This window comes from Petromyzon marinus, chromosome 68, assembly GCF_048934315.1.
Source record: "Petromyzon marinus isolate PM22_M1 ecotype Great Lakes invasive population chromosome 68, UKy_Petmar_22M1.pri1.0, whole genome shotgun sequence".
NCBI classification, from domain to species: domain Eukaryota; kingdom Metazoa; phylum Chordata; class Hyperoartia; order Petromyzontiformes; family Petromyzontidae; genus Petromyzon; species Petromyzon marinus.
Genome location: NC_133734.1, coordinates 4463752 through 4476076, shown reverse-complemented (window position 1 = coordinate 4476076; position 12325 = coordinate 4463752). Strand labels below are relative to the sequence as shown.

General features: G+C 48.0%; 2 protein-coding genes across 7 annotated transcripts in view; both read right to left on the bottom strand.

Annotated features, from left to right (window-relative positions):
- GGCX (gamma-glutamyl carboxylase) overlaps positions 1 to 1742 on the bottom strand; it is a 31983-nt gene extending 30241 nt beyond the window's left edge. For all 4 annotated transcript variants that reach the window (XM_032978716.2, XM_076054796.1, XM_076054798.1 and 1 more), the window contains exon 1: positions 1635 to 1742. The gene's annotated coding sequence lies outside the window, so the exon portion shown is untranslated. The remainder of the gene's footprint in view (positions 1 to 1634) is intronic.
- Positions 1743 to 8290: 6548 nt separating this feature from the next.
- LOC116956867 (calcium/calmodulin-dependent protein kinase type II delta 2 chain-like) overlaps positions 8291 to 12325 on the bottom strand; it is a 70771-nt gene continuing 66736 nt past the window's right edge. For all 3 annotated transcript variants that reach the window (XM_076054809.1, XM_076054810.1, XM_076054811.1), the window contains one exon: positions 8291 to 10016. In XM_076054809.1, the coding sequence (XP_075910924.1) occupies positions 9778 to 10016 (239 nt within the window). In that variant the 3' untranslated portion in view covers positions 8291 to 9777. The remainder of the gene's footprint in view (positions 10017 to 12325) is intronic.

Here is a 12325-nt window from a genome sequence, read left to right as displayed (position 1 = left end):
TCCGGTTGATGGGAAGGCGAGCCCAAAGTAGCCTGGGGCTTACAGCTTCCCACACCTCACCGCCACGCTCCCACGCCCCCTTCATTCTTTTGTTCAAAAGAAGACCCACACCCTGTTGTTTGGCGGTCTGCTGCCCCGAGTAGAGGACTGTCCACCCCTCATGGTGGCAGGAGCCAGAGCCGGTCCACCGGACCTCCTGAATGCCGCATAGATCCAGGCGGTACCGGTCCAGCTCCCGACAGAGGAGTGGCAGCCTCTCCTCTGCAGTGAGCGTTCGAACATTCCACGTGGCCAACCGTAGTGGCTTTTCGTTGTTTCTGGAGTAGCCCCGAGGGTAGGTATTCAATCTCCTGGCTCCGCCAATTGGGGTTTGGCCAGGAGACGTCATAGACGCCTGGCCCCCCGGGGCCTCCGGCACAAGCTTAGTTGTTACATATTTCAGTTTAATTCGTAGTTTTGTGGTAATTAATTGAAGGTGGAGGGGTTACCAGCCCCTCGCACCCGTCCAGAGCCCCCGTTTAGCCCCTGTGGTGGACACATATGCCATGAGGGGAGGAGCCAATCAAAATTGGATCTCCCCCCACAGCGCTGTCCACGACAGAGTTGCCCGTCCGGCACCGCGAGGAGGTAGGGGGTTGTTTTGCCGGACACACAGACACATACACAGACACACACAGACACAGACAGACATGCAGACACACACACAGACACACACACACAGACACACACACAGACACACACACAGAGACACACACACAGACACACACACACAGACACACACACACAGACACACACACACAGACACACACACATAGACACACATACAGACACACACACAGACACACACACAGACACACACACAGACACACACACTGACACACACACATAGACACACACACAAACAGACACACACACAGATACACACACAGACACACACACAGACACACACACACAGACACACACACAGACACACACACACACACTGACACACACACATAGACACACACACACAGACACACACACAGATATACACACACACAGACACACTGACACACACACAGACACACACACACAGATACACACACAGACACACAGACACACACAGACACACACACACACAGACACACACACAGACACACACACAGACACACACTACACACACAGACACACACACATACAGACACACACACACAGACACACACAGACACACACACACAGACACACACACAGACACCCACACAGACACACACAGACACACACAGACACACACATACACACACACTTAGACACACACACACAGACACACACACAGATACACACATACAGACACACAGACACACACAGACACCCACACGTGCCCAGCCGCCTTTGTCTCCCCCAGCGCTGGCGATGTCGCCGTCGCTGAGTTGTTGACGGCCTCACACCACCACCACCACAACATGTGACGCACACGTACAGTGCGCACACACATGTCACACGTACAGTACATTTCTTTAAAAAAAGACTCTACTCAGCAAAAAGTTGGGGGGCTACAGGCGGTCTCACACCTTGCGCGTCAATGTGTTATGTAGATGACCTCCCCCCCCCCCCCCCAAAAAAAAACTCCGTCAAAATCGATCAAATCAATCGCTCACCTTCGTGGCGATCGAAGCCGCAGACTATTTCACGTGGCGCTCTCGTCGCAATGTTGACTGAAGGCGTGAGGCGGCTTTGGTGGGGGTGGTGGTGGGCGTGGCCTCATATCCCTCCGCGGGCAAACAGCCCACGGCGGTGATGCGGCCCCACCCCCACATAAACCACGCCCCCCTTGCCGCCGACGCCCCTCCCTCCTTGAGGGGCTTGGAGATTTGGGTTCTCAAAGCGCCCTCAGGGCTACCAGTGGGTTGTAGCCACCGAACGTGTTAAGTGATGCTTGCCGCCCTCGGGGCGTTTGGCACGACGAGAGCTGTGACAGGCGAAGGGGTGGTGGGGTGGTGGGAGATGCCTGGAGGGCGTGTGTGACGTCACGAACAGCAAACAAAATTCCACGGCCAAGCGCCACGTGGCTTGGAAATTGTTGCTTATGAGGCGTTATGTTAATAAGGCGTTATGTTAATGAGATTTGTTAATGATGCGTCATGTTAATGCCGGTTATGGAGCATGGCGTTATGTTAATGACACTTTATGTTAACGAGGGAGCATGCTACTGAGGCGTTACGTAAATGGTGCATTATGTTAATAAGGCATCATGTTAATGAAGCGCTATGTTAATAAAGGTTATGTTAATTAAGTATTATGATATTGAGGTGTTATATAGATGATGCGTCATTTGAATCAAACTTTATATTAATGAAACGTTATGTTAATAGGGCGTGATGCTCATCAGGCATTATGCTAATTTAGCGTTATGTTAATGAGGTGTTATATTCATGATGGTGGTGGTGATGGTCGTGGTGGTGATGGAGGTAATGGTCGTGGTGGTGATGGTGGTGATGGTGGTGATGGTAGTGATGGTGGTTATGGTGGTGGTGATGATGGTGGTGATGATGGTGATGTTGGTGATGATGGTGATGGTAGTGATGGTGGTGATGGTGGTGATGATGGTGATGGTAGTGGTGATGGTGATGGTGGTAGTGGTGGTGATGGTGGAAGTGGTGGTGATGGTCTTGATGGTGATGTTGGTGATGATGGTGATGGTAGTGATGGTGGTTATGGTGGTGGTGGTGATGATGGTGGTGGTGGTGATGACGGTGATGGTCGTGGTAGTGATGGTGGTGATGGTGATTGTGGTGATGGTCGTGGTTGATCATCTAGATAATTGTATAGATGATTGTCTAGATGATTGTCTAGATGATGGTCTAGATAATTGTCTAGATGATTGTCTAGATGATGGTCTAGATTATTGTATAGATGATTGTCTAGATAATTGTCTAGATGATTGTCTAGATGATGGTCTAGATGATTGTCTAGATGATTGTCTAGATGATGGTCTAGATGATTGTCTACATGATTGTCTAGATGATTGTCTAGATGATGGTCTAGATGATGGTCTAGATGATGGTCTAGATGATGGTCTAGATGATTGTCTTGATGATGGTCTAGATGATTGTCTAGATGATGGTCTAGATGATTGTCTAGATGATTGTCTAGATGATTGTCTAGATGATGGTCTAGATGATTGTCTAGATGATGGTCTAGATGATTGTCTAGATGATTGTCTAGATGATGGTCTAGATGATTGTCTAGATGATTGTCTAGATGATTGTCTAGATGATGGTCTAGATGATTGTCTAGATGATTGTCTAGATGATTGTCTAGATGATGGTCTAGATGATTGTCTAGATGATTGTCTAGATGATTGTCTAGATGATGGTCTAGATGATGGTCTAGATGATTGTCTAGATTATTGTCTAGATGATTGTCTAGATGATGGTCTAGATGATTGTCTAGATAATTGTCTAGATGATGGTCTAGATGATTGTCTAGATGATGGTCTAGATGATTGTCTAGATAATTGTCTAGATGATGGTCTAGATGATTGTCTAGATGATGGTCTAGATAATTGTCTAGATGATTGTCTAGATGATGGCCTAGATGATTGTCTCGATAATGGTCTAGATGATTGTCTAGATGATGGTCTAGATGATGGTCTAGATGATTGTCTAGATGATTGTCTAGATGATGGTGTAGATGATTGTCTAGATGATTGTCTAGATGATTGTCTAGATGATGGTCTAGATGATTGTCTAGATGATGGTCTAGATGATTGTCTAGATGATGGTCTAGATGATGGTCTACATGATTGTCTAGATGATGGTCTAGATAATTGTCTAGATAATTGTCTAGATGATTGTCTAGATAATTGTCTTGATGATTCCCTAGATGATTGTCTAGATTGTCTAGATGATTGTCAAGATGATTGTCTAGATAATTGTCTAGATGATGGTCTAGATGATGGTCTAGATGATTGTCTAGACTGTCTAGATGATGGTCTAGATGATGGTCTAGATGATGGTCTAGATAATTGTCTAGATGATGGTCTAGATGATTGTCTAGATAAAAGTCTAGATAATTGTCTTGATGATTCTCTAGATGATTGTCTAGATAAAAGTCTAGATAATTGTCTAGATGATTGTCTAGATGATTGTCTAGATAAAAGTCTAGATAATTGTCTAGATGATTGTCTAGATGATTGTCTAGATAATTGTCTAGATAATTATTTAGATGATTGTCTAGATGATTGTCTAGATGATTGTCTAGATCAGCGGTCCCCAACCTTTTTTGTACCAAGGACCGGTTTCGTGGAAGACAATTTTTCACGGACCGGGGGATGGGGGGGGGTCATCATTTGGTCTTTCCCCCTTTTTACAGAAGCTCTCCGGCTACGTTTGTGTTTGTTACTCATGTTGGCTACTAGGGGTTAAAGCTCGTGGGGCTCACCAACACCACGTGACTGAGACAAGCGCACAGTGCGGGGAAGAGGCGCGGACGGAAGTGGTAAATAATAAAATAATGGTCAGGCCGCGTGTGGACTCACCGCTCTCACCTCCTCCTCATGCTGTGCGGCCCGGTTCCTAACAGGGCCACGGACCGCTACCGCTACCGGTCCGTGGTCCCCGGGGGTTGGGGGACCGCTGCGCTAGACAACAATCCCCCCCGCCCTTATGCTCAAGCACACACGCCCGTCCAAGAGCCAGTTGCTAATTTGTGCTAATTGTACGCTAATTCATGCTAATTGCATGCTAATTTATGCGCCGCTCAACAGCCACTATAGTAATTAGAACAACAACAACAAAAACATCAATAACACCACCACACTCCAATAATAATAATCATTATTGCAACAAAAGGTTTTACATTTTTATTTTATTTTATCCTTATTTTTGCTCAAACGTCGAAAATTTCATTCAAGTAAAACTTCCTCTCTTAAAATATATTACCGTTATAATTTTGTTCAAAAGATTAATATATTTTTAAAAATTTAAATTAGTACGAATCATGCACACACACGCACGCACGCAAGTGAACGCACGCACGCACACGCCACAAACTGTGCGTGCGCCAACCGTCGCGCGTCCGGTAACTCGAACACCGAGAAAGATCCAAAAAAGCTTTAAATCTAAATTTAAAACCCACAGGATACAGAAAGATCCAAATGGTCGTTTGGATCTTTCTGTATCCTGTGGGTTTTAAATTTTGATTTAAAGCTTTCATGACTGCAGGGATTCATATTATTGGTTCTTTGGGTAAAGTCACCACCACGTAGAAGGGAAACAATAAAATAATAAAAATATAAAACAATAAAATTCTCACGACGTTTCGACTGCAACACAAGCAATCATCATCAGGTGTGAAAACCACAGCAAGAAAATTTGAAAGGGCGTTTTTTTCTTTCTTTTTTATTGTTTTATATATATATTTTTTATTTTGTTGTTTCCCTTCAACGTAACTTTACCGAAAAAACTAAGATTATAATAATTGTATTGTTTTATATTTTTATTATTTTATTGTTTCCCTTCTACGTGGTGGTGACTTTACCCAAAGAACCAAGAGTAATAATTGTATTTTGATTTAAAGCTTTCGTGACTGCAGTAATTCATATTCTTAGTTTTTTCGGTAAAGTCACGTTGAAGAGAAACAACAAAATAACAAAATATATATAAAACAATAAAAAATTCTCACGACGTTTCGACCATAACTCAAACGGTCATCATCAGGTGTGTTGGTTTGCATAAATTTATTTTTAAACGGCACATTTATTTATTTATAAAAAACGTTGGCGTCACGCGCAGCGATTGGCAGTTTGCCCAGGACTAGTCCATCTATTTTTTTTTTTAAAGAGGAGGGGGGAGACGAAATTTTTATAATGTATGCTGTCTGAAAGCCACTGTAAGCGTGAACAATCAATCAAGAACTGAAATGATTTATCAAATCTTTCCAATGATTGCTAAGATAGAATCCATCTTCTCGGTTGAAATTGTCTCTGTGCTTGTATATGTGGATAGCCTCATGAACGAATCTCTCATGGAAGCCAGATGGCTTACAAAGAACCTCCATCTTGGAAAAGTCAATGGCATGTGAGCCTACTGAATTAGAACAATGATCTGCTACGGCCGAGGTGTTGGTCCTACCGTGTTTAAGGTCTGCTTTATGTTCACGAATGCGGTCCGAGACATGGCGTTTGGTTTCTCCAATGTAACTACTACCACAGAGGCAACTTAGTTTGTAGACACCAGGGTATTGTATGTCCGGAATCACATCTTTTACAGACGGAACCAGATCACAAAAAAGATCTCCAAAATCTTGAATAAACACAAGATCCAGGTCCGTTTCAACACATTACATAAAATCCGTGATCTGGTTCCGTCTGTAAAAGATGTGATTCCGGACATACAATACCCTGGTGTCTACAAACTAAGTTGCCTCTGTGGTAGTAGTTACATTGGAGAAACCAAACGCCATATCTCGGACCGCATTCGTGAACATAAAGCAGACCTTAAACACGGTAGGACCAACACCTCGGCCGTAGCAGATCATTGTTCTAATTCAGTAGGCTCACATGCCATTGACTTTTCCAAGACGGAGGTTCTTTGTAAGCCATCTGGCTTCCATGAGAGATTCGTTCATGAGGCTATCCACATATACAAGCACAGAGACAATTTCAACCGAGAAGATGGATTCTATCTTAGCAATCATTGGAAAGATTTGATAAATCATTTCAGTTCTTGATTGATTGTTCACGCTTACAGTGGCTTTCAGACAGCATACATTATAAAAATTTCGTCTCCCCCCTCCTCTTTAAAAAAAAAAATAGATGGACTAGTCCTGGGCAAACTGCCAATCGCTGCGCGTGACGCCAACGGTTTTTTAAATAAATAAATAAATGTGCCGTTTAAAAATAAATTTATGCAAACCAACACACCTGATGATGACCGTTTGAGTTATGGTCGAAACGTCGTGAGAATTTTTTATTGTTTTATATATATTTTGTTATTTTGTTGTTTCTCTTCAACGTGACTTTACCGAAAAAACTAAGAATAATAATTGTATTGTTTTATATTTTTATTATTTTATTGTTTCCCTTCTATGTGGTGGTGACTTTACCCAAAGAACCAAGAATAATAATTGTATTGTTTTATATATGTTTTTATTTTATTGTTTCCCTTCTACGTGATTATACTGTGGGTCTTTCTGTAAAGTCGCGTAGATTGGCTTCAAAGAAAATACCAAAAAAGTTACAAAAACCACACGACAATTCGACCGTTACGCGGGACTTTTCCCGAAAGACCTGTAGAACGTGAATTCCTGCAGTCACGAAAGCTTTAAAGTCGAGACCATTTGTCAATCAATGACCGGCGGCCGTTCGGTCAGCATCCCGGCGACTCCACCATCATCATCGTCGTCGTCTTCACGGGGTACTGCTCCCTTCAGCGGCGTCCGTCTGGAACAACGCCGTTCCCGTAAGACGTTAGGATGATTGTCTAAATAATCATCTAGATGATGCTCTAGATTGATCGTCTAGACGATCATCTAGATGATGGTCTAGATGATGGTCTAGATGATGGTCTAGATGATGGTCTAGATGATGGTCTAGATGATTGTCTAGATGATTGTCTAGATGATTGTCTAGATGATAGTCTAGATGATGGTCTAGATGATAATCTAGATAATTGTCTATATGATGGTCTAGATGATGGTCTAGATAATTGTCTATATGATGGTCTAGATGATCGTCTAGATGACGGTCACGGACCGGGGCGGGCCACGCGCGGACTAAAATAAGTGTCGAATTCTGACTTCTCATAAGAAGCACGCAACCGAGATCCCTCGCATGCGCAGTTTACCCCCCCCCCCCCCCGTGACTTTACCGAAAGAACCAAAGAGTATAGTTTACAGGAGGGTTCGCCCTCCTATGAGACTCTAATACCGCCGCTGATCTGACAGGAGGCGGATCTCAGACGGTATGGCGAGCGATGGGGGAGCGGCTGTCAATACAGATGATGACGAAGCTTCGCTTGCTCACTCGCTCGCCCGCCCACCGCTCACCTCCTGCTGCTGTGCGGCCCGGTTCCTAACAGGCCGTGGACCGGTCCCCGGTCCACGGCCCCGGGCGTTGGGGACCGCTGGTCCAGACGATCATAACGGGCACGGGGCGCCGGCTGGCGGTAAAATGCAGTGAAGGGGTCCCGGCATCGTTTGAACCTCACAGAACCGACCCTTCCATGAATCTCAATGGGAGGTGAGGGTGGGGGTGGGCGGGGGTGGGGGAGGGGGTTGGTGACCCCCTCCCCCCCCCGGGGTCAGCTCGCTCGCGTTGCCGAGGAACGAGAAACGCTCGCAACCAGAATCTCGTCGACCGCACTGACACCCCCCCCCCACCGCTGCCAGCCCCCATCATTCCCATTGGCCGATTCCATCCGGGTGCCTTCCTGCTCTCATTGGCTGGGAGGGCCGGAAGACAAACCGCCCCTCCCCCTCCACCCTGATTGGCTGAGGGATTTGTGGGCGCGGGGGAGGGGGGGGGGAGAAACAAGTAATGCCGCGATTTCATTGGACGGAAGGTTGGAGCACCTCGAATGCCATTGGACGGCAGAGGTTTCGGCAGTGACTCTTGAATTCCATTGGTCAATAGGAATAACAACGATAAAGAGATCTTACGTCTGATTGGATGATGAAAATGGGATGGCGGCGAGCCCTTTCAATTTGATTGGACGAAACGGGAGACGGGTAGCGGTAAAAGCGGCTGATCTTAAATCCGATTGCTCAAAAAAAAACCCAGCCTTGAATCCGATTGGGTGAACATTTTTTTCGGGGATGCCGGTGACATTTGAATCCCATTGGATGGACCGAACAGGTCGCAGTCGAGGTGCTACCCGATTGGCCACGGCAGAAGGAAGGGGGCTGGCAGTAAACCTTGAACTGATTGGTCGAAAACCAGAGCCGACAGCATTGACTCTGAAACGTGATTGGACAAACGTTTGTAGATCTAGAATCTGATTGGTTGAGCAGTATTCCTTGAATCCTGTTGGTTGAGCAGTAATCCTAAAATGCCATTGGTTGAGCGGTAACCTTCAACCTGATTGGTTGAGGAGTATTCCTTGAATCCGATTGGTTGAGCAGTGATCCTAAAGTCCGATTGGTTGAGCGGTAACCTTCAACGCGATTAGTTGAGTGGTCTTCATCGAATCCGATTAGTTGAGCAGTAACCTTCAATTCGATTGGTTGAGCAGTAATCCCAAAATCCGATTGGTTGAGCGGTAACCTTCAACCCGATTGGTTGAGGAGTATTCTTTGAATCAGATTGGTTGAGCGGTAACCTTCAACCCGATTGGTTGAGCCACGTTCCTTGAATCCGATTGGTTGATCAAGATTCCTTGAATCCGATAAGTTGAGCGGTAACCTCTCAAATCCAATTGGCTGAGCAGTAACCACCCCTCTCTCTCTTGAATCCCGATTGGCTGAGACCAAATTAATTGAATGTCCACCAACCCACACACAAGGTCCGATTGGCCGATTGGCCGATCAGCTCCAGCCAATCGATGGCCCCCCCGGCGGAGGGCGGGCAGGCGGGTGCTGTAGGTGGGGGTGGTGGTGCTCACATCCGATTGACCAACCACCTCCAGCCAATCGATGTCCACCCCCCGGCGGAGGGAGGGGGGAGGGAGAAGGGTGGAAAGGGGCGTAGCTCGCAGAGGCCGCCTCACATCCGATTGGCCAACCACCTCCAGCCAATCGATGGCCACCCCACGGCGGAAGGTGGGGGGGCGGAGCCAAGGGGCGTGGCCCACTGAGACCCCTTCACATCCGATTGGCCGCGAGCCGGGAGCGATGGGCGTGGAGGAGGAGCCAGCGGCCATGGTCGTGGCTCCTCCCCCACAGGAGGGTTTCCTCGACGCGGCTTGGGCGCGGAACGTCGGACATCCCCGCGGGGCCCTGCGCGAGGCTCACGAGGGCCACGCAGGCGGCGTCGTCGCCCAGCAGGTGGACACGGGGGTGGAGCAGCAGCGTCGTGCGGGCAGGGCGGGCAGAGTCGACTACTGCTGGGGTGGGGGGTGGGGGAGAGGAGGGGGGAAGGGAGGTAGAAGAGGTAATGGAAGGGGGAGTGACAATGGGAGGTGACTCACCACTCACACAGACACCCATAGACTCACCACTCACACAGAGACCCACAGACTCACCACTCACACAGAGACCCACAGACTCACCACTCACACAGAGACCCACAGACTCACCACTCACTCACACAGAGACCCACAGACTCACCACTCACACAGAGACCCACAGACTCACCACTCACATAGAGATCCATAGGCCCACCACTCACACAGAGACACATAGGCTCACCACTCACACAGAGACCCATAGACTCATCACTCACACAGAGACCCACAGACTCACCACTCACACAGAGACCCACAGACTCACCACTCACATATAGACCCACAGACTCACCACTCACACAGAGACCCACAGACTCACCACTCACACAGAGACCCACAGACTCACCACTCACACAGAGACCCACAGACTCACCACTCACACAGAGACCCATAGACTCACCACTCACATAGAGACCCACAGACTCCCCACTCACACAGAGACCCACAGACTCACCACTCACACAGAGACCCACAGACTCACCACTCACACAGAGACCCACAGACTCACCACTCACACAGAGACCCACAGACTCACCACTCACACAGAGACCCACAGACTCACCACTCACATAGAGATCCATAGGCCCACCACTCACACAGAGATCCATAGGCCCACCACTCACACAGAGACACATAGGCTCACCACTCACACAGAGACCCACAGACTCACCACTCACACAGAGACCCACAGACTCACCACTCACACAGAGACCCACAGACTCACCACTCACACAGAGACCCATAGACTCACCACTCACACAGAGACCCACAGACTCACCACTCACACAGAGACCCACAGACTCACCACTCACACAGAGACCCACAGACTCACCACTCACACAGAGACCCACAGACTCACCACTCACACAGAGACCCACAGACTCACCACTCACACAGAGACCCACAGACTCACCACTCACATAGAGATCCATAGGCCCACCACTCACACAGAGATCCATAGGCCCACCACTCACACAGAGACACATAGGCTCACCACTCACACAGAGACCCATAGACTCACCACTCACACAGAGACCCACAGACTCACCACTCACACAGAGACCCACAGACTCACCACTCACATAGAGACCCACAGACTCACCACTCACACAGAGACCCACAGACTCACCACTCACACAGAGACCCACAGACTCACCACTCACACAGAGACCCACAGACTCACCACTCACACAGAGACCCATAGACTCACCACTCACATAGAGACCCACAGACTCCCCACTCACACAGAGACCCACAGACTCACCACTCACACAGAGACCCACAGACTCACCACACTCGCACAGAGACCCATAGACTCACCATTCACACAGAGACCCATAGACTCACCACTCGCACAGAGACCCACAGACTCACCACTCACACAGAGACCCATAGACTCACCACACAGAGACTCATAGACTCACCACTCACACAGAGACCCATAGACTCACCACTCACACAGAGACCCACAGACTCACAACTCACACAGAGATCCATAGACTCACCACTCACACAGAGACCCACAGATTCACCACACTCGCACAGAGACCCATAGACTCACCACTCACACAGAGACCCATAGACTCACCACTCGCACAGAGACCCATAGACTCACCACTCGCACAGAGAACCATAGAGACCCACAGACTCACCACTCGCACAGAGACCCATAGAGACCCAAGACTCACCATTCACACAGAGACCCATAGACTCACCACTCACACAGAGACCCACAGACTCACCACTCACACAGAGACCCACAGACTCACCACTCACACAGAGGCCCATAGACTCACCACTCACACAGAGACCCACAGACTCACCACTCACACAGAGACCCACAGACTCACCACTCACACAGAGACCCACAGACTCACCACTCACACAGAGACCCACAGACTCACCACTCACACAGAGACCCACAGACTCACCACTCACACAGAGACCCACAGACTCACCACTCACACAGAGACCCATAGACTCACCACTCACACAGAGACCCATAGACTCACCACTCACACAGAGACCCATAGACTCAACACTCACAGAGAGACCCACAGACTCATCACTCACACAGAGACCCATAGACTCACCACTCACATAGAGACCCACAGACTCACCACACACATAGAGACCCATAGACTCACCACTCACACAGAGACCCATAGACTCACCACTCACACAGA